At 39.8% G+C, this 20417-nt stretch overlaps 2 protein-coding genes across 8 annotated transcripts in view; one reads left to right on the top strand and one right to left on the bottom strand.

The window, feature by feature from the left end:
* PITRM1 (pitrilysin metallopeptidase 1) overlaps positions 1-12392 on the top strand; it is a 29927-nt gene extending 17535 nt beyond the window's left edge. Inside the window, exons 15-27 of the mRNA XM_074574190.1 lie at positions 26-142; positions 1283-1415; positions 2279-2399; positions 3215-3291; positions 3603-3768; positions 3893-3993; positions 4940-5060; positions 5862-5933; positions 7225-7337; positions 8022-8147; positions 9452-9597; positions 11205-11307; positions 11908-12392. Coding sequence (XP_074430291.1) covers positions 26-142; positions 1283-1415; positions 2279-2399; positions 3215-3291; positions 3603-3768; positions 3893-3993; positions 4940-5060; positions 5862-5933; positions 7225-7337; positions 8022-8147; positions 9452-9597; positions 11205-11307; positions 11908-12001 — 1490 coding nt within the window. The 3' untranslated portion in view covers positions 12002-12392. The remainder of the gene's footprint in view (positions 1-25; positions 143-1282; positions 1416-2278; positions 2400-3214; positions 3292-3602; positions 3769-3892; positions 3994-4939; positions 5061-5861; positions 5934-7224; positions 7338-8021; positions 8148-9451; positions 9598-11204; positions 11308-11907) is intronic.
* A 640-nt stretch (positions 12393-13032) lies between these two features.
* The window catches only part of PFKP (phosphofructokinase, platelet), a 48064-nt gene continuing 40679 nt past the window's right edge, over positions 13033-20417 (bottom strand). For all 7 annotated transcript variants that reach the window (XM_074574191.1, XM_074574198.1, XM_074574192.1 and 4 more), the window contains 6 exons: positions 18816-18980; positions 17633-17694; positions 16500-16611; positions 14934-15033; positions 14165-14270; positions 13033-13574 (listed from right to left, as the gene is read on the bottom strand). In XM_074574191.1, the coding sequence (XP_074430292.1) occupies positions 13421-13574; positions 14165-14270; positions 14934-15033; positions 16500-16611; positions 17633-17694; positions 18816-18980 (699 nt within the window). In that variant the 3' untranslated portion in view covers positions 13033-13420. The remainder of the gene's footprint in view (positions 13575-14164; positions 14271-14933; positions 15034-16499; positions 16612-17632; positions 17695-18815; positions 18981-20417) is intronic.

The following is a 20417-nucleotide window of genomic DNA, read 5'->3' as shown; positions in this document are numbered from 1 at the left end:
ACTGGTATTCTGCTCTCCTTACTAGGTTTGGAATTAATTGCTCTTCAAAGCAAACCTCAGGATACCTCTTGTCTCCCAGCTCTAAAAGTGTCTGACATTGAGCCCAAAATCCCGTTCACTGTGTTGGAGACAACACTCGCAGGTTGGTGTAACCACTATTTCGTCCTCAAAAGAGTAACACTTGGATTATTGTCTAGCTGCTTGCCCAGCTGTTGCTCTTTTTTGTTCTTTACAAAGTGTATGTACTCTGTTGTCAATAGTTTTGGTTCTTTGCCTCTAGTCCACCATCTACCACCTCTGTTGTAGACAGTTTGCAGTGGATCTGCAGATGCTTCTTGCCACCACCTCAGAGGGGCGATGTGGGGCTGTTGTGAGGTGGAACCAGCCACCCGCCCTTCCCGGAGCTCTGGAGCAGCGCTCCTGGTGCCGGCTCCCTGCTGCCAGCTCACTCACCGCCTGCGCTGCCCTGCCGTCAGAGGAGTCTCTGGGTGCCGAGCTCCACTGCTCTTGAGCAATCTCCCCGCTTTGCAAAGGCTTATCCAGGGTGCAGCACTCTGGGCAGCTTGTGCAGAGAGCCTTCCTTGCTGCCCTCCCTTCCTACCTGGTTTTTATGGAATGCGATGTACAGGAGCCATAGAAAAAAAAAAGGTCATCCTTCATAACTTCAGTGCAAATTTCTCTCCCATGGATTGACAGGAAAGAAGAAATTGTAGTTCTCAATTTTGATACAGTTCTGTCAAAATCTTGCAGGTATTACTGCTCTGCTGTGTATTTCTAACAGATGCTTTCCTGCAAAAATTGCCAGCAAGTGTCAAGTACTGTATAATTTTGATAATAAAATGACCTGGTTTTGTGAAAAGTCTAATGTTTATATTCTGATGCCCTGGTGTAGAAGAGAAGGTATAGTGCAGGAACCTACTTTCCTCAACTTTTGAGGTGGTGAAGGCAAAAAATAAGGAAGAAGAACTTCTTAAGTTGTTCAGAAACAAATTACCATTCCTTTATTTGAATGTTACCTCTAAAATGTGGCCCCTGTCAACAGAATTCTCTCATCAAATTGCCCAGGTATCCTACCTACTGTAGAGAGAAACAATAAAACCCCTTCAGTCCAGTGTTCGGTTCAATGTGCAAAGTTTAAACAAGAAGTGGCCCTGAAGTGCCAAAAGAAAATAACTCTTAATATTAAGTTCTTGTAAGAAATTGTTTTCGTTTTGTGTGTTTATAGTAGGAAGCTGTTGGTTGTTCTTTCCCTTTTTTTTTTATATATTTTTTTTATCCCTAGCTGATGAAGTTCCTGTCCAGTACTGTGCTCAGCCAACCAACGGGGTGGTTTATTTCAGAGCTGTTTCCAGCTTGAACACGCTTCCCGAGGAGCTCAAACCATACGTGCCGCTTTTCTGCAATGTCATTACAAAGTGAGAGGTTTACTTTCTTAGAAGCTAAAGCAATAAGATGTAATGCAGCTCACTGAAATAATACTGGTTTTAATAACTTCAGCAACTGTTCTTATAGAAGGGAAATGCTGATAAGTTAGTGTCCTGCAGAAATGATGGTCTTCCCTCTTCCCTGCAGCTTTCCCCTTCTCCAGCAGCCTCTGCATTGCCTTGTTCCCCAGTGTCATAGAATCACAGAATGTGTTGGGTTGGAAGGGACCTTTAAAGGCCATCTAGTCCAACCCCCCTGCAGTGAGCAGGGACATCTTCAACTAGACCAGGTTGCTCAGAGCCTCACCAAGCCTGGCCTTGAATGTCTCCAGAGATGGCGCCTCCATCACCTCTCTGGGCAGCTTGTTCCATCAACATAAGCGTTCCCTGAACAGATTGGGAAATTGGTATAAATGAAAAAAAGCCTAGCAGAAATTAAAATTTTCACTTGGATAGATTTTTGGTCTGATTTCACCATGGGGTCACAGGAACACTGACCCCATCACAGGGGAGAGAGTGGCACAGGGCAGAACAAGTCACTGGGATGGGAGGAATCTATTCTTTTTATTGGTGATAACAGTTTATGTGATGTTATTACTGTAGTTTCATATGGTAGCAAGCCTGTACAGAAAGCACGCTTTGTAATACACCATTTTGAATTAACAGGTTGCTTCAATTGAAAAGCTTGGCATATTAATTTTTTCCTTCATAAGGTGTGAAGTATTATGTTTGCTTCATAACGCCCCAAATTGTTTGGTTGTGAGAGTAGTATTGGCCTAAACAGTCTCCCTTGCAATGGATCCTGGTTTTGGCGTAGATTGCAGATGGAAATAAATCTCTATTGTTTTTCGCAGAATGGGATGTGGAGCCCTTGATTACAGGGAACAAGCCCAGAAAATAGAGCTAAAAACAGGTGGTATGTCTGTCAGCCCACATATCATTCCAGATGATTCACACTTGGATGTGTATGAGCAGGTAAATTCATCATAAACTTCAAGACGTTACATTTGTAATAACAGCTCTGTAGTTACGGGTCAGTCAGGGCTTCCAGGTAGAGGGTCAGCTCACAGGCATTGAAAATTTAGCGTATAAAAGGACTTGTGCCTTTTTGCGTAAGATATACATTTGACAGTTACAGTAACTTAGTGTTTTGTTTTAAGGGGAGTGCTTCATGTGGTTATCCATTTTAAGGCAATCCTTCACTAGCATCTGTCGCCATGTTTTTGAGTGCTGCAAAAAGACTTTGGAAGCAGAGGGTAGAGGACAGAATGGTACAGTGTTATACACTGAGATGGCTGTTGACCTGCGTGCGTCACTGTTAACGTGGTTCAGAACCATGGAAGGTTTGCAGGATCATTAGATCTTTTTATTGGTCGCAGCAGTCCTAGCAATATCCTCTTAAGATTTTTTTCAGACTTGCTGGTATCTGCTGCTGTGGTTTGCTTTCTGTGGATCCTGGAGTTGAATTAGGGAGACTACTTAGCAGAAAAGGTGCTGCGTCAGAACAGTTTTATTTGTACATCATGTGAAAAATCAGAAATTCAGTTTCTGAACTGCTGCTTACTGTTGAGAAGGAGGGATTGACAGGCTTGCTTTGTGTAAAGAACAACCACATTTCATGTCTGCTCTGATTTTAGTAGCACAGACTGCATTAAAGTGGTTTTGTGATGTGTAGCATTAGGTTGGCATCATTGCATCACTTTCATAAAAAGTTACTGTGCATTTCTCAGGCCATTGTTTTGGTTGTCTTGTGTGAAGGGGTTTTTTTTGTGTTTTGTTTTTTCCTTCAGGGTGTGCTCTTTTCATCTCTATGCTTGGATAGAAATCTGCCAGACATGATGCATTTATGGAGTGAAATATTTAACAAGTACAGTACATTGTGTTTCATGTGTTTGTGTTTTTGCATGTGTCTCGAGGTTCTCTCTTTTCCCTCTTCCTCCAAACATTCTCTTCTTGGAGATCCTACTTTGGGATTTCTTTTTATAACTGTATATTTGAATGGCTCCCAGTTTCTAACCTAAGCATTCCATCATTTGCATAAATAGATAGTGGATTAAATGGAGAACCAACAGTCTAAAAGCTCTTTGTTGAACTTGGGATGATGAATGATTCAGTATGATAAATTCCATCGGTGTGCTTTTATATGAGACCTAGAGACCCGCTTCTACGCTTTTTCAGCCCCCGGTTTGAGGAGGAAGAACATTTCAGAGTGCTGGTTAAGAAGACTGCCCAGGAGCTGTCAAACGGGATTCCAGATTGCGGGCATTTATATGCCTCTATTAGAGCCAGCAAAAACCTTACGCCTTTGGGAGAACTGCAAGAAATGTTCAGCGGGATGGATCAGGTGAAACACTAATGGCATCCTTCAGCGAGGCCCAAATCCTCCACTTTGGAATTACAGCGCTCCTTTTTGCCAGTTCTTTCTATTGGATTAATGTGTTGTCTTTCTGCCTTCCTTTCCTGCGCAGGTGAAGTTGATGAAGAGAATTGCAGAAATGTCCGATATTAAACCAATACTACGGAAACTACCACGCATTAAGAAGTATTTATTAAATAGTGACAACATCAGGTGAGTTCCAGATAAAAACAAAAGGGGTGTTTTGATAAAGAGAGGCCACGGCCTGTGAGCGTGTGTTTCTCAGGGTGCTTGGTCGAGTGCTGGGGTCTGTGGAAAAACTACAAAAATGTTGTTAGTTTAAATTCTGCTTGCTTACAAAGTGGTAGCTCTGGCTTATTTTGTTCATTTTTTAACAGATCTGAGAAACTTAGGGCAAATTTGATGTGTAACTATTGTACGAAAAGTGTGTAAATGGCCTATAGGATTTTAGAGAAATACTCAAAATTCTGCTTTTTTATTTTTCCTTAAAGGTGCCCAGGAGACAAATACTGTTACATTGTATTGTAACAGTAGAGCGCAATTTGTGCGGGATTTTTTTTATCCTAAAAGGAAAAGAGTGACATTCTGAAGTCTACTTTATGCATATAATGGAAAAAGTAAGAGAGCACTTTAAGATGTTTAGTGTCAGGCATGTTACTTCCAAAAATAAGTCCATATGAAGTGACAGAAGTTGCAAAGTTTTATTTTGCAAAGCATGAACCGATACATAAAATTGTAGAAGTATCTATACTGCTCAAAACTGTGGTAGGTCTGCCTGTAAAGAGAGAATATAGAGGAAATTAGTTTATTTATGAGACACTTATATTTTGCAAAACTGATGTAGTCCTGTCCTGTGCGCAGAAGTGTCCTGCGACAGCTACTGCTAAAGTCTGGGTCTGAGGGTGTTTTTGAACAAGCAAAAGAAAAGCAATTGGACTGTGACTTTTTTTTTTGGCATATCAAATGATGGATTTATGAGTATTTTGCTTTTTGCTGTGATAATGATTATCAGTGACTGCAGATCTAATATTCTCGTGATTTTATAGAAAATGTTTAGGAAGACAAAGTGGTGCAAATCATAAAGGGCTGTCCGAAAACACAAAAATGTACTTAAAAACTTGATATGTATTTTTAACAGATGTTCAGTGAATGCAGCACCTCAACAGATACCAGAAGCATCTAAAGAAGTAGAGAAATTTTTGAAGGGCATAGCTAGAAGTAAAAAAGAGAGAAAACCTATTCGTCCCCATGTGATTGAGGTAAGAAATTCCTTCATTTGTGACTGGGGCATCAAATGCAGTGGGATTTGATCTTGTATAAAGAGCACTGCGTAATCGGGAGCAGGTCGTTTGAACTTGGATACTGTATCCATACAAAGATGTCTGGAGAAATTTGCTCCAGTCAGCTCTGTGCTAAGCTGCTGTCTGTGTGTTTTGCCACAGAGGCTGTCTTCACCTCGGTAAAATAGGCCATAGTAATCCTGTAGATCAGCTGTTAAGCCTCGCCCTGAGGTTACTGCTTTTGCGTGGGATGTGGAAAAAGAAATTCTTACTTTCTCTGTCACATAAAACTGTAATTTTTTAGCTAAGCTTTACTTGAAATGTTGGCCAAAAGAAAATAGGGCACGATGTGCAGTTCCTCAGCTGCGTAGGCATTTGAGCGGTTATCTGGTGTTCAGGACATTTGGCACAAAATGTGCTTGGCTCAATGGAGTTGACAAAGAATCTGCTGTCAATATGCAGATCTCTCTTAATTTCTCATGAGACTGGAATAAGCTCCCAGTTCCCTGCCCATGAGGGAAATGAGTTTGAAATTTTCTGGGCCTCATGTAATCTCTGTCTTGGTGTCTTTCCGTGCCAAATTACTCTTGAAAGGAAATGTATTTGGCATTTGCTTAGAGATTCGGATATAAAGAAGTAATCGAGTAACTTGCTTATGTTTGTGAACACAAGGTCTGATGGTGGTTTCAAAGAGGTTTGACGGGTAGGGCGTTGCATCTGTAGTATTATTAGTCTAAATTGTTGAATCATTTTTTAATATGAGGGCTGGGTCTCTTGTAGAAATCTTCGGAAGTCAAACCCATGGGAAGTGAAATGCTTACTGGTTTGCAGATCACAAGGAAACTAGTAAATGTAAGTACATCATTGGTTGGGGATACTGGTATTACAGGGCTGCAATGGTCTCTCTTAAGCTGTTACAGATTCTCTCGCTGTTTAGAAGCTCCAACACACCAAACAGTGTGCCCTTCAGTTCCACCCTCTGACTGCCTTAATCCCTCTGTGTCATCCTCTTTGTCATCATCCCTTTGGCTCTGGTGTGATCATTTAGCTAACTCCACGTTGTGCATGCAGGCAAATATCTGCCGGTGCTGTCTCTTGTAAGTGATGCTCACTTTATTTTTAACCTGGTTTCTTTCAGAACCAGGCTTGTGCAGTGTCATTCCTGGTTAGTCCCTTCCTTTTCTTCCTCTCCCTTCCTAAAGGATTCTGAATGTGAATTGCACCCGACGCAAGAGCATCAGTGACAATTAAGTAAAAATGAAAGTCTGTATTTGGCTACAGGAGAGAAAAAGAGTTTAGCATTCCGTGAGCTCTCCTTTGAGAAGGTGGCAGAGAGATCTTAGCCCACGCTTTCGCTTGCTCACCAGGGATGTATGTGCTGCTGGGCTTGGGCCGACCAGCCAGAGATGTGTGAGGGGCTGGGGATCGTGTCTCTGAAGTTGAGAGCAGCTTGGGCGTATTGAAATGGGGTCATAAAAGCTATTGGAGGTGTGTAAGGCTCTGCTCTTGCTTGAGTAAGCACACAAGCAGGTCTATGTGCGAAAGAGGCCAAGAAGTGAGTGCCACGGAGGCCTGGAGACATGAAGAGGACTGGAAGTTTTCAAGCAGGGATGTAAGGAAGAATCAAGTTTATTGCAGGAGGTGTTTGAGCAGAAATTCATATAGCTGCTGCTGTTGATAATAGTTTGCATTTTTTTATGGGTTTCAGTTTCTGTATCTGGTTTCAATATCTAAAATTGTGTAGGTGGACTGTATGTATGGTGTGTTGACCGTGCGCTTATGTGGACAGGCGTAGAAGTGGAGAGTTACGAACACTTGGTTCAGCCAGAGTAAAGCCACGGTAGCGGAGGCATGCCAGTCAGCTCTGGTAATAACGCCAGGCCTGCACAGTCGAGAAGCCGGTGTGCGAGGGTGGGTAGCTGATGCAGATAGTCCGTGTACTTCAGTTTCCCAGGGCAATCCTGTGGACTGGATTGCTAATATGGGCACAAGCGAAATGTCAGTGATTGCAGTGTAGGACAAGCGGCAGCTTTAGCATTTGTGTGTTTGGCAGAATTTCATAGTTCTCAAAAACCCCTGAGTTCTCAAATGGATAAATTGTTTCATCTGTGCTAACTGTGACAATAATACGTTTTTCTCTTAGGATCCTACTTTCAAACCATGCCAGATGAAGACCCATTTTGTACTTCCCTTCCCAGTGAACTATATTGGGGAATGCATTCGAACAGTCCCCTACGCCACTGCAGACTACGCAAGGTGGGAAACAGCATCAGCAGGGAGCTTCTCTGTATGCTGTGTAGCACAAAACAAAATCATAGAATCCTAGAGTGGTTTGGGTTGGAAGGGACCTTAAAGGTCATCATGTATCAACCCCCCTGCCCTCGGCGGGGACACCTCCCGCTAGACCAGGCTGCTCAAAGCCGCATCCAGCCTGGAAAAGTGGAACAAATGGAAAGTGTTAGGCTGACCGCAGAAAATAGAGTATCGATAGAAAATGCTTTGCAGTGCATTTGTCACAAATTCTTTACGGAGCAAGCTTTGCATGGCTAGGTCCAGAAACGCCCTGTGTTAGTAAATGCTGAGATGAAGTAATGAGGGGCTGCCGTCCTCTAACTTCCAAATAAACAGCCCTGCCTGCTTGGATGGGTCTGAGTTGACAATCCTATTTCAGGTAACAAAGCTTAGGAGGCTGCTCTCGTATTTCGTTAAAGTGAAATAAATGGAAATAGCCAAGGAACGTTCCAAAGCAGTGTCACTCTTACAATGATGTCGCGTTATTCAGCTGTTATTAAATACTGAGTATTGTTATTGTTACTGTTGTAGCTTACAAGAAGCAATGCATTGCAAATGGGGATCTTTGGGAACTTTAGAGGAAGCTGAGAATATTACGATTGTCCAATTCATTTAACGTCTTTGCTGTTGATATTTCTCTCATTACAGCCTTCGAATTCTTGCACGGTTGATGACAGCTAAATTCCTCCATAGAGAAATCAGAGAGAAAGGAGGGGCTTATGGCGGAGGTGCTAAACTTAGCCACAACGGCATATTCACTTTCTACTCCTACAGGTAACAGTGGGGTCATTCTTTCCTGTTCATGTCTTGAGGGGCTGCTGACTGCACTTACATGTATCTTTTTTTGACTTAGTTGTAGCTCTCTTTCACGATCAAGTGAAATAAAAGGAATGTTGAATCACAAGGAGTGATTCAGTGCTGATGATGTTCAGATTAGTTGCTTAAGGCATCAGAGTTTTGTTGATTAACACGTCCTTGCTGTCTCTGGTTTCTGTCCTTGGGAAAGCCTAACTTATTGCTGCTGGTAGCAACCGTTGTTGCCTCTCTGTACTTAGGTGTTTACTCTCTCGGTACCACATTTTTGTAAAACTGGCACTGTCTTGTTTCCTGCTGGGTTGAGGAGGCTCTAAAAAAGGGAATTCACGACTATTCTGAATTTGAAACCAGGAGTAGAATGGCATTGTTCCCTAAGGTTTGAAAATGCGCAGCGTCCTTCGGTGACTGTGGCTGCAATCATCAGAGGTTTGGCAGAAAGCATTGCTGGTGAAGAGCTACAGCTGCTTTCTCTTTCTTTTCTTTTCCCCTTTTTTGCCGGTCCAGAACAGTTACCTTCCATTGGTGTTACCAAAGCACTTTCAGATGAAATTTGAACTGGAGGTATTAAAGACTAGTTTTAATCCCCACTAGAAATGTTCCGCGGGTGGAGTCCTGGCTGAAGTCGTTTCGCTGGGCTGAAGGCAGCGCAGCACACCACTCGGTCGGGATTCCTAGCTAAAATTTGAGCAGCCTTGCCTCTCTGTGAAGCTTCAACATGGTGGGACTTGTCCTGGTTCATATTTCACTAGTTGTGAACCTGTTGCACCTGTTTAACAGAGAGCAGGAACAGGTGTAGCAGGAACCAGAACTGAGAGAAGATACGGCGTATCGTACGTATTACTGCTGTTGATATTAATGGCAGTTATGCTTACTAAGCTGTTGCAGCGAATTGATAGTGCATTGTAAACAGTGCTGGTTTACCATCTTTTTAAATACCAGTTCTCTACGCACTGCCTTGGGAATGCTTTTAGGCAACTGAACTTGCTGCATTTTTGTATCTAAAATTCAAAATATGCCGGGGTTTGTAACACTTCTTTCTTCTGGAGGAAAAAAAAAAAAAAAACAAAAAAAAAAACAAAAAAACCCAAACCTCTTTTTGTAATCAAAAAAGGAAGTTTATCATTTGGTTTAATCCCCATGTGTGTATGTTTGTGTGATGCATAGTAAACGATGAATGAAATGAGAACAAAGCAATTGCAGTATTTCATTTTGTAAGACTAAAGTAATTAATTTTACTTTTTTTTCTTTTTTTTCTTTCTAAGAGACCCCAATTCACTAGACACCTTGAAAACATTTGAAAAAGCGGTCGAATGGGCCAAGTCTGGAGAATTCACACAAGAAGATATCGATGAAGCTAAGCTGGCGGTATTTGCTGCTGTAGATGCACCGATAGCTCCTTCAGATAAAGGTATATCCTCACCGGCCTCCCAGCGCTGCCAGTATTTATTTATTTTTTTATTTCAGTTTAAAGGGAAGAAAATAGTTTGCTAAACTGTATCAGATGATAAGATTTGTACTTGGCAGATGTAAGACAATGGCAGTTACAACGAAGCGGTCAAGTCCTGTTGCTCCCATTCATAAATGCCCCACACATTCAGTCTCTCAGCTGAAGTGTTTGTACTCGTACTGCTCCATGGCAGCAGGTGAACACAGCTGGGAGATGGAGGTAGATTAAAGAAACAATTTTAGACTTGGAAAGGGCATTTAATGCAAGGAAATAAGAAGAAATATTGGTCTTCTGATTGAAAAAGAATTGAAGGATTATTTTTCTGACACAAGTATGCATAGTGACTATGCATGTCACTAACTTTTTGTGCATTACTCTTTTTTGAAGAAGTTAAAGCATGAAAGCCTGTCTGCTGCGGTGGAGGGTGTTATCTTCTTTACATATCTGCATATTTAATGATGCCTGGTAGTACCTTCACAGCTTTTCAGTTTGCTCAACCATGGCTTTGCTTTCCTGGCTTTTCCCTCCCTCCCCCATTCTCAGCTTAATTTCAATGCAAAATTTGCTAAGTTAGAATACATTCCTTTCCTACACATAAAGGAATTGTGTTAAAATTAACATTATTTTAATATGTACTTGTCTTAACACTAGCTTATTAAACAAGAAAACTTAAAATGCAGCTGACTTTCAGCTTGGTTTTGGTCTGGGCAATTAAAAAAAAGAAGTGATCTATTTTAGGTGCATATGAGTGAAATGTTTGCATATTGAATGTTGGTATTTGTGAGAGTAATGATTTACATTCTTTGATATTTGAACACGCATCTTAATGGAGCTGTGGCAAATCTAGTGAAATGCAGAATAGAAGACGACTGTTCACCAGGCTTGGAAGCTGTAGCAGAGTGAATCCCCGTCCCTTCGCTACTGGCGTTTTGATCGTTGGCCCCACATAAGGACTTGAGTGCTTGACCTAACTCTGAAGTCAGCCCTGCCTCGGGCAGGAGCTTGGACTAGTTGACAGATGTCCTCCCAAGTCACTTTTATTAAATGTATTTTTTATTTTTCTATAGTTATTTTGGAGTTCTCTGGTTGTACATGGACCTATAATATTAAAATTAATATTATCATTGAAATACTGTCGGCAAATATTCCAATAAAAAGGTGATCAAACCTTTGTCTTGTACGTATACTACAACTCATTGCAAATTTTAGGAGTTTGTTGTTATAAACCACAATAAAAATACAAGCTTCATGAAATGCAGTTCAGCTACAATGTTAGAAAGTACTGAGACTCTTTAGCATGAAGGATGTTTAGGGTATTTTAGGTTTTCTGGACCACCATTATGTTTAGATTTTTGACAAACTTACTCAGTTGCCAGGATAGAATATGAATCATTTGTTTTGGGTTTTTTTCTGAAATAGGGAACTCTTACTACCTCAGAAAATGAATTTGTCCAGTTCTAACCTTTGATATTTGATGTACAGTTACTTGCGCTCGTTCATGCACTGGGTTGTAACTGAGATTCCAGTACACCAATGCGGTACACGGTTTTGTTTGCTTTTTCTCCTAGGAATGGATCATTTCTTATATGGCATTTCAGATGAAATGAAGCAGTCACACAGAGAACAACTTTTTGCTGTCAACAGTGATAACCTGGTTGATGTATCAAACAAGTAAGTCTGTGCTCAACTTAGGAAAATGTTTAATTGAAAAATAAAATCAAACCTAATTTGAAGAAGAAAACAGTTTGTGAAAGTTGTCATAATAAAGTCCTTGGATTTCTTCCCTGGCCTTTTGTACTGCTTTCACTATGTGCTTTTGTAACGTAGAGACAGAGATGTTAATTATATCCTGCCGCTTGCATTTTAGCAGATTAACTCCCTCCTACATTCCGAGTTTGTGGGAAGATTGTTTTACTTTTGAAGGGTCCACAAACTGTCTGGAGAAAGAGCCAGGAGCTGGATCTCTGAGCCTACTCTATCAGCTGGTTCTTCTAGACGTGTAACATTTTGTGTTTCTTCAGGCTTCTGAATTCCACTTAAGAATTCCATTACTGAAGAACAGGAGGAGATAGGCTAGTTAGGGCTCTGCTCTGTTGTATTTCTGATGACTGGGAAAAAACACTAAATCCAACAGATGCTGTAAAAGCAGACAATGGGTACGCATCAAACAGCTCTTGTTCCTGAGATGGGAATAGTTTTAACTTGTATCGCAGAGTTATGGATAACGGAATGCAGCGGCTTCTCATTTGTTTCTGTTTTTTTTTCTTGCAGGTATCTTGCAGTTGGGAAGAGCACTCGTGGTCAAGCTGTACTTGGCCCAGAAAACGCAGATATCACCAAAGATCCCTCCTGGGTCAAACGATGAATTGCTGCTGAACATCCAAGCTAACACAAACCAAGCCCATCTGTGTGACTATATCATGAGGTTTTTTTGTAGTAAATTTTAACTGTGCTATGGTCCAACTTAAACATTCATTGCTGCTTATAACAGTGTCCAACAAACCAGTTAAAAGCCTTCCTTCTTCAAATAACTATGTGAAAAAATTTCTAACCATACCATATTTAAGAGCAAGAATGATTTGCTCTGTTATGGCAAAGACAGACCTTAATATTTTACTGAAGACTCACTCCTCCAATCACCTATGAATACTATATAAATTAAATATTTTTTTATATGTAAACCTCTAGATTTCTAAATGGCGTTTGTTTGAAATGGTGTCTGCTGTTGGATATATAAAAACTGCCTCTCCTACTGACAGATTTCATTCTCTGGTGTGATAATTCCAGCTTCCTTTGCGTAAGCCACCTCCAGGCAGAGCTTTGTGACAGGCCCTTCCTCCTCCCATCAAGCCAAGTTTGCAGGTAACTGCAGTCAGTGTACGGGGTATTTGAAGTTCAACTTATCTTGCCCATTTGGGCAACATTCAGTCCTATTTTGATCTGACAGTCCCAGTTTTAACTTTTTGTCAAGGTCCAGTTAACAGATAAGCTGGCATGAGGAAACATCATTATGGTGTTTGTCAGCCTAATATCAATTTTACCATTTTTCATCGTTATGGGGTGGTTTTTTTAATAGTCTTGAAGAAGCTGAGAGAAAGGAAACATGAAACAAGGAGCAGGCTCTACCCTTCTGAATCTCAAGTTGTTAAACCTCTTTCCCCCCCCCCGAAAAATAGTTTTATCATCCCTGTACAAGGAGAACGGACTCAGAGTTCTAGCCCAATCCTGAAGAAGCAACACAAACCAGCCTCCCCTGCTCTGAATATTTCCTGCACGGTTTGGGAAAGAAAAGGGCAGTGGCTTTGTTTCCTTCACTGGAGTGTATAGAGAATCCTTCATGAAGGGTTGTTCCCCCAGTGATTTAAAAGCAGGTGAATACAACTTGTGACAAGTCAATTGCGATGTTTGCAACAGTACTTTATTTCACTTCAGATACATTAAGCACATCCTGTAACTCAACACAAAGCTAGCCATCTACACTTATTTTTGGGTGTAAGTACTCCGGAACAAAGTGCAGCAGATGAGTAACTTACCGAGTGCATAGAACGACGGGTGTTGCACTTTCTGTTAAAGGGCAGGATCAGTAAATGGTGCTCACCTATTAGATGCTAGGGTTTGTTTCAAACATAACACAAGTACAGGACAAAATCTGTGACATCTGAATGTCTTGTTTCACATAAAGTGCTGGTACAATAATTTAAATGTTACAAAACAAAGCTGTAACGATTCTAAAGCATTGTTACTCACAATGTGCATCTATTACAAGAATCTAAACGTGATGTCTTTAGATGGCTCCGGTTTCTGCTTCCTTTGGGCTGTGCATAGCAACATGCTCCAGCTGTCCTGAATCGGAAACATCGTAACTGGTCTTGTACTTGGCCAGGATTTTCATCAGTGGTCGCAGCTTCAGCCACCATTGCTCCTTGGGAATCCTGTGTCTGTGGGAGAGGTGTGGTGGGGAAGAAAAGATAGTTATTTACTTGCGTTATTTACTATGACAAACACAGTGTGTAGGTCATTTGACAACACTAAGGGCAATGGCCTTCCTTATAAATAGGATCAGATACTGACATTTGCGGTGGGATGGAAACGCTGACCCAACATTGGGAGAAATAAGGACAGAATACTGGAGAAACTAATAGATCTTATTAGAAAGATGTTCTTTATAGGTAAGTATAATACCAAACTGGGTGCAAAAATGCTGCCCCACTAAACTGGACCAGAAGTAAAGTAACTCTAGGCATTAGAGCAAAGCCAATTATGAGAACGTTATTTAAAAGGACAGAGGAGTCCCAGAATTCTTAACAGGAGTTAATTCTGCAAGTATAAGGCTGAAGAGAAAGCGTGAAGGGAGCGGTTAGAAAAGTGAACAATCAAAGTGAGTCACTGGCTGAATGTAGGCCAAAGACAGGAGTGGAATGAAACGGTCGGCAAGCGCTGGGTGTCAGCACTGCGGAGAAGATGCTGTCTGATGTGGTGAAAGGAAGCCAGTGTTGAGACGTTTAAAACGTCAGCAGCGTATACGTACACAAAGTCTGTTTCATTCTTGAGCTCAGCCACAGGTTGGAAAACAAGGTTGCGTCTACGCATTCCCAGCAAACAGACCGAGTCATCGGTATTGGCAAATACTTTTCCTAAAAAGAATGAAATAATTCAGGATCCTTCTTACTCACACTTTTAAGGGCAAATACCTTTTTTCTGTAATTAAATTGCATAGGAAGCTTACAGTAGCTTAATTCCAATTACTGAATATTTAATGTAATGATAAAACATCAATTAGTACTTTAATAGGGTTAGGAGATCTTCTCTTTTTTAATTTAGCTTTGGTGATTAGCAATGAAAATACAGTGTAATTAAGCAACAATAGGACTGAATTTTTAACATCAAGTTTTAAATTAGATTTTAGTAAATAATGCTTCGCAAAAATGCCCAAAGAAGACATATTACCTTCTTCTGTCTCCCATGTAGCCACCATGAAACAAAAAGGAAGAACAGATGTAACTATATAACCATCAACTCCTTCATGCATGAAAAACTGCAATCACACTAGCATTTTTTAAAGACAGGTAAGAAAACAGCTATATCTGAATTATTGACCTCACTTGAGGGGAAATCTTACAGTAGGAAGCACAGCAAGGCGCTACTGAATAATAAAAACATAATCAAGAGGGAAAGAAGTATGCTGACTAACAAACAAAGTAATATACGTTCATATGTCTGTGTAGTAGAGCAGTCTTACGGACTGAGAGCTAACCAAAGGTTACCATAACAAGAGAGAGCACCAAACATTTCTGCACCTTTTCGGTAGGTTTCTTTCAGTTTTTTGGAGATCCACTGCATAGCTTTTGCAGAAATTTTTGTCCCGAAGTTCCTATCAAATGGTGAAGGTGCACCACCCTGTGTGAAATGCAACTGTGTGTTAGTCTAGTTATCGGACCAGTATTTGTGTCTATTTATTTATCAGTCATCTCTGACAATGGCCTGCTTTACCTCTTCTTTCCATTCCCCCCGCTTCGAAAAACAAACAAACCAAAAACCCCTCCACGCCAATCAAGGTAAAACATCTAACGTTTGTGTTAAGCACCTGTAGAATTCTCAGTGAATCGATAGTATTTTCACTTCGATAACTGGAGGGCACTGTTTTCCCTTTCTTCCGCTTCCCCTGGGAGCTGATCGTTCTGCTCTGCCCAGCTCCCCCACTGACACAGGGAAACCTGGATCCAGCCTCATACGGAGCAGGAAGCGGCTGAGGGAGGGGTGTCGGAGGGAGCCACAGAAATGCCAAGTGCTGACTCTCTCTAGCCTGAGGAGTCTGGGAAGCCCAGCTCCCCGCTGCAGCTAGAATGAGGAAGGCCATAATGCTGCACGTGTAATCCTAGGGTAAAACAACTGGCATTGGGACTTCCTAGACTAGAAATCACGTTATTTCTTTTCCTTTTTTTTTTTGTTTGTTTGTTTTTGGGTTTGGTTTTTTTTTGGCTGCTTTCATTCCAAGGCCTTTATATAGTTCTGGGAATAAGAGTGTTGTTTGGTTTGTTTTTTTTTAAACCCTCTGTCTGTGTTATATAAAGTCAGACTTTTTTGTCCATTTTTCAATGCAGCAGATGGGACTGAAATCATTCCTGAAGTAGTTCCAATTAGTTCCAGATTGTTTGACTAATGCTGGACTTGACCTTCAAAATACACTTTGTGAAATTTCATGCAGAAAGTGCCAAATGTTGAATAATTTAAAAACGTATATGAGTAAGGGGAATATACATACAACTTGAAATGACTTAAAAGTAAAGACAGTTGTTTCATTAGTAGCACTTGAGAAATTTGGCCCTGCCTCTGTTTTTCACTCTACCTCAGTCTTGGTGGTAGAAACGCGCCATTTGTCCATTAAGGAGCCGTACAGTGAGACAAAGAGATGCGCGGTACAAAGACCGCACGGAGCAGCTCACTACTGTCTCTTCTACAAGAACAATCTATCTACACATACTTCCTTAACAAAATCTCATCTCTTCCGGGGTCCAGAGGCCAGACACAGTATGGATGGGCAGATAAGCGTGTTCTAGGGATGTATTACAATAGTGGTAAAATAGCTGTGTTATCTATTTTTAAAGTTTAATTGTTTCTTAATATAGAGGAATAAAAATGAAAGTCATTAAGAATCGAATGTGCTTTTTTCCCTAGATTTTTAAGAAGGAATTGCAATAAAATATAATCCTAGCAAGAACTTCTGAGTTACCTACAAACAAAAATCCACACACTTTTTTTTTTTTTAGCTTTAATCCCAAGTCAGAGTTCCTTGAAATGCTTGAATAGCATAAGCTTTGTTCATACAAAGTTAAGCCTGACTGTAATTTTAAGGTCATTTTTACCTGCTGCATGTGGCCCAATACATTTTTTCGACAGTCAAACACTCCTTTTCCTTCTTCAGAATACAGCTGATAAATGAAGTCAGTTGTGTAGTTCTCATTGCAGTTCTCATTTCTGTAACAATTAAGGCCAAATACAGTTAGCAAATTTACTGTTAAGTAGTGGATGTCTTTACAGCTACTGAATGACAAATGTTTTCCTGTTTTCTTGATACCAGTAATCATGGCTTGGATATTTTCATCTCACTGCATACGTTCACTTTCACATAACACACTCATGATTCTGAAGTCTGCATTACTTTTACTACACTGACACCACTGGCAGGTCACTTGGAACCCATTGTTGAATAAAGGTAGTGAAAAATATCATTTTAGGTCTGACAAGTTCATTATGCAGAGGAAAAACTGCATTAAAACAAAAATCCAATCGAAAAACATCCAATGCCATCATTTTTCCCTTTATAAAAAGCCAGGATAATGAATAGTACCTTAGGTTGGTCACTACCAATATGGTAAATGTAGGATATTTTCTCACCCTAGTCATATAACCAGTAGAACTCGAATAAATATAATGGTATCCTCATGCAATTTACTGTGGGATTAGTTTTTCAGCTCTTTCTTTGTTACTTGGCATACTGAAAATAAATGCTCAAGAGAGAAGCTATACAGCCTGATTCATGCTGCCTAAGAAGGTATAATTTTAAACATGCTAGTCAACATATTTTAAATGTTTTGATTTTTGAAAGATATTTTATTGTGTTAGCTCTTAAAATCCAAGTAGAATTTTTATAATAAAAATACTGTATGTGTACAAATGTATGCTAGTTTTGACACTATATATAGTAAGAAAGAATCTACAATAAAAGGCAAAGCCGATGAGAAAATAAGCTGGAAAGAGGATAAAATATTAGATTATAAAGCAAATATATTTACATAGAAAGAAGGAAGCTTTGGACCTGAGCATCCAGACAGCTCCGAGACTCGCCTCCTGGAGCTACAACTTTAGTAAGGATCTCATGCTAAAGGAATAATCAAAGAATACAGACTTAGAGTGTCTTTGCAAGCGGCCAAACAGCCTACTTGGCTGGAAGTGCTGAGCATCACTGATGACGTCTATTAAAACTACTTCTGCTTACCTCAGCACCAGACCACGCTGGATACTGGTTTTCATTTTTTCAGTCAAGTGTTCCACATTGGCCTAGAAACAACAAAAGTATTTTTAACAAGCTGTACAGAACTCTAAACCAACTTTACTGAGCCTACATATCCTGAGAACTTCTGTAAAGTATTCCACATCAAATACTATGCGCAAATTCAAATAATCAGCAGGTTTTTGGAGATCCAGGATAATACATTGTGTATGGTTATTCATCGTGGGTTAAAAATAACCTCTTCCTCCATGTCACAGATGACTGACTTCAATAGCAACACAAAGTTGTTTGTACGCTACACTGGTATAGCACCAAGTTGGATCACGTCAATATACATAAAAATACAGGAATTGCCACAAAAGACGGTATCTTGCCCTTACTCCCTGTCCTTGCAGAAGTCCTTTTATGAATACAGGGATGTACTGCTGTGCGGGTACTATGGTACATGACATGAGGAGCACAGGCCACTGAGAAACGAGTGGGGAGGAATTACAATTCATTTCACACCTCTCTCCCTTTCAGGAAATTTCTATCTGCCTAGCTTTGTATTTGCCCATGACTGCAGTTAGCAGCAGTTACCTCACAAGTGTCAAAGCGTCACAGTAGACAAGTTCCGTATCAGTTTACACCCTAATCTGTAATCCTTAAAGCCTGAGATCTTTATTTCAGTAACACCTCCAAACACGTCCCGAGTAGTTGTGGTATCAAAGTCAGCATCTAATACACCTTACACACTATTCAACTCCTGATGTGAATAGCTGTGTAATACAATAGAAAAGGTATTTCTTTTTTTCCCCCCATGTTTGTTTTTTCTTTTAGAACTGCTCAGGTCTGTTCATTTACATGTAATTTGAAATTCAGTCAGAAGAATAAAAATTAAACAATTCACCTAGGAGTGTTTAATTACTAATACAACAATTTTTTCAGTTAACTGAATATGCCAATAACTGAATGCCAAGAATAACTGGTATAAGCTCCTGCATGTAACATGGCATAAGAACTGGCATTATATGAAAGCGATACCCACAAATGTAGCTTTTACATACAATCTAAACATTTGGGTTTTTTGGTAACATGAGCCATCTAATTCAAATATACACTTTATGCTATATATGTACAATTTTAGGATCTACTTAAAAATCAGGAAAACTTTTCTAATGCTGTATACCTGGAGCTCTCGAATATCAAACTGTTCTTCAAAGATATAAGCAGCATCAGCTCCTGCCGCAAGGGCCCCCATATTGGCCAGATAACCACAATAACCGCCCATGGTCTCAATGATGAATACACGACGCTTGGTACCACTGGCCGACTGTTTGATGCGATCACACGTCTAATCAAAGACAAGATATTTAAAGTTTAAATTTTAAAAGTCTTAATTTCTACATTTTTATACATCATGCAATTTTATGTCACTTATTGGTAAGAGAGTTTAAAGGACTTACTTACAAAAAATAACTTTAAAAATTCCAACATAGCATAACCCGTTTAACTACAGTAATTACCAGATAAAGTAACTCTTACCTATCATACACTGAACACCACAATCAAAATAAAACGTTTTGCTACTATCAAGTCTTATTTGCTTCCTGCAAATACTGAAACAAGAATTAATTTTGGTTTGTGTATGGAATTAAAAGTTGTGATAGTCTTCAAACAGAGGTACAAATAGGTATAAAGGAGCTTTTTAATCAGCTCTGGTGTAAGTTCCTCTTCCTTGCTTTAACTCTATTCATTACTGAAGAGTTTATTTCTTCTTTGTATTGATTTTAAAATTCACTGCGTTCCCAACCATACCTAACAGTTACAGTTTCTGAAATGTAAGTCCTGAGCATGTGTTGCCCTATTGTTTGCTTTCCAATAATGATATCCACACAAATATAATTCTTCGAAGCACTACCAGAGCTTTTTTTTAAAAATGTTTTTGTTTTTTTATTAATAGGTCCATACTTACTATAAGACGACTGCCATCTCCACTTGCATCTTACTCTGACCAGCATAAGAAATGTTCTCTACAAAGAGATCTGTTGTTTACATGCCACCAATTAACACCAATATTTATTAGAGCTGCCTAAGAGACTTAGGAAATAACAGAAAATCTCCGGTGTGGTAGGACCTACGGAACTTAGGAAAACGTAGAAACTTAGGAAAACATAGAACTAGGAACTAGGTTATTATGTATCTCCAGGTTTTAATAATACTCAAAAAGCTATCTGACAAACTCTCACTTCCTCAAATGAGTTCTACCCTTCAAGGTCATTTTAAAGTCATCACATAATACATCTTCCTTTCAGAAAGCAAGTAATAGAAAGAAAAAGATACTATTTCCTTCTTTGTCTTAAAAATAAATAAATAGGTTATACTAGACTTGGTGACAAGAATAATTCTGTGAAACTGATGTACTGTCCCTACACTAGTTCTGTTTAGTAAAAATGAACCTGTGAAGTTCATCATCGTGAAACCTGAATTACGATAACGTTAAAAAATCCCCATGCCTTACTGATTTTCTGAATGAGTAACTGCAGATGCTGTAATATTTGAGGTATTTCTGTTTCACAGGTATTTCCAACCAGAACCTTCATTCAGCTAACTGAAAACAATACTTCAAGCTGAAATAAAGCTTGTGAGCAGTACGGTCTTTAAAAATATACCTAACAGACCGCAGAACAAATGATGAATTGATATGTGAGAAAAGTTAAAATAATAGAAGTCTAGAACTTCTAATATCATAAAGTTTAATGCACTGAAGGACTACAAACAGTTTATGCAT

Source organism: Larus michahellis, chromosome 2, assembly GCF_964199755.1.
Source record: "Larus michahellis chromosome 2, bLarMic1.1, whole genome shotgun sequence".
Taxonomy (NCBI): Eukaryota; Metazoa; Chordata; class Aves; order Charadriiformes; family Laridae; genus Larus; species Larus michahellis.
The sequence above is the reverse complement of the archived record's forward strand: the minus strand, read 5'-3'. Positions and strand labels throughout refer to the sequence as shown.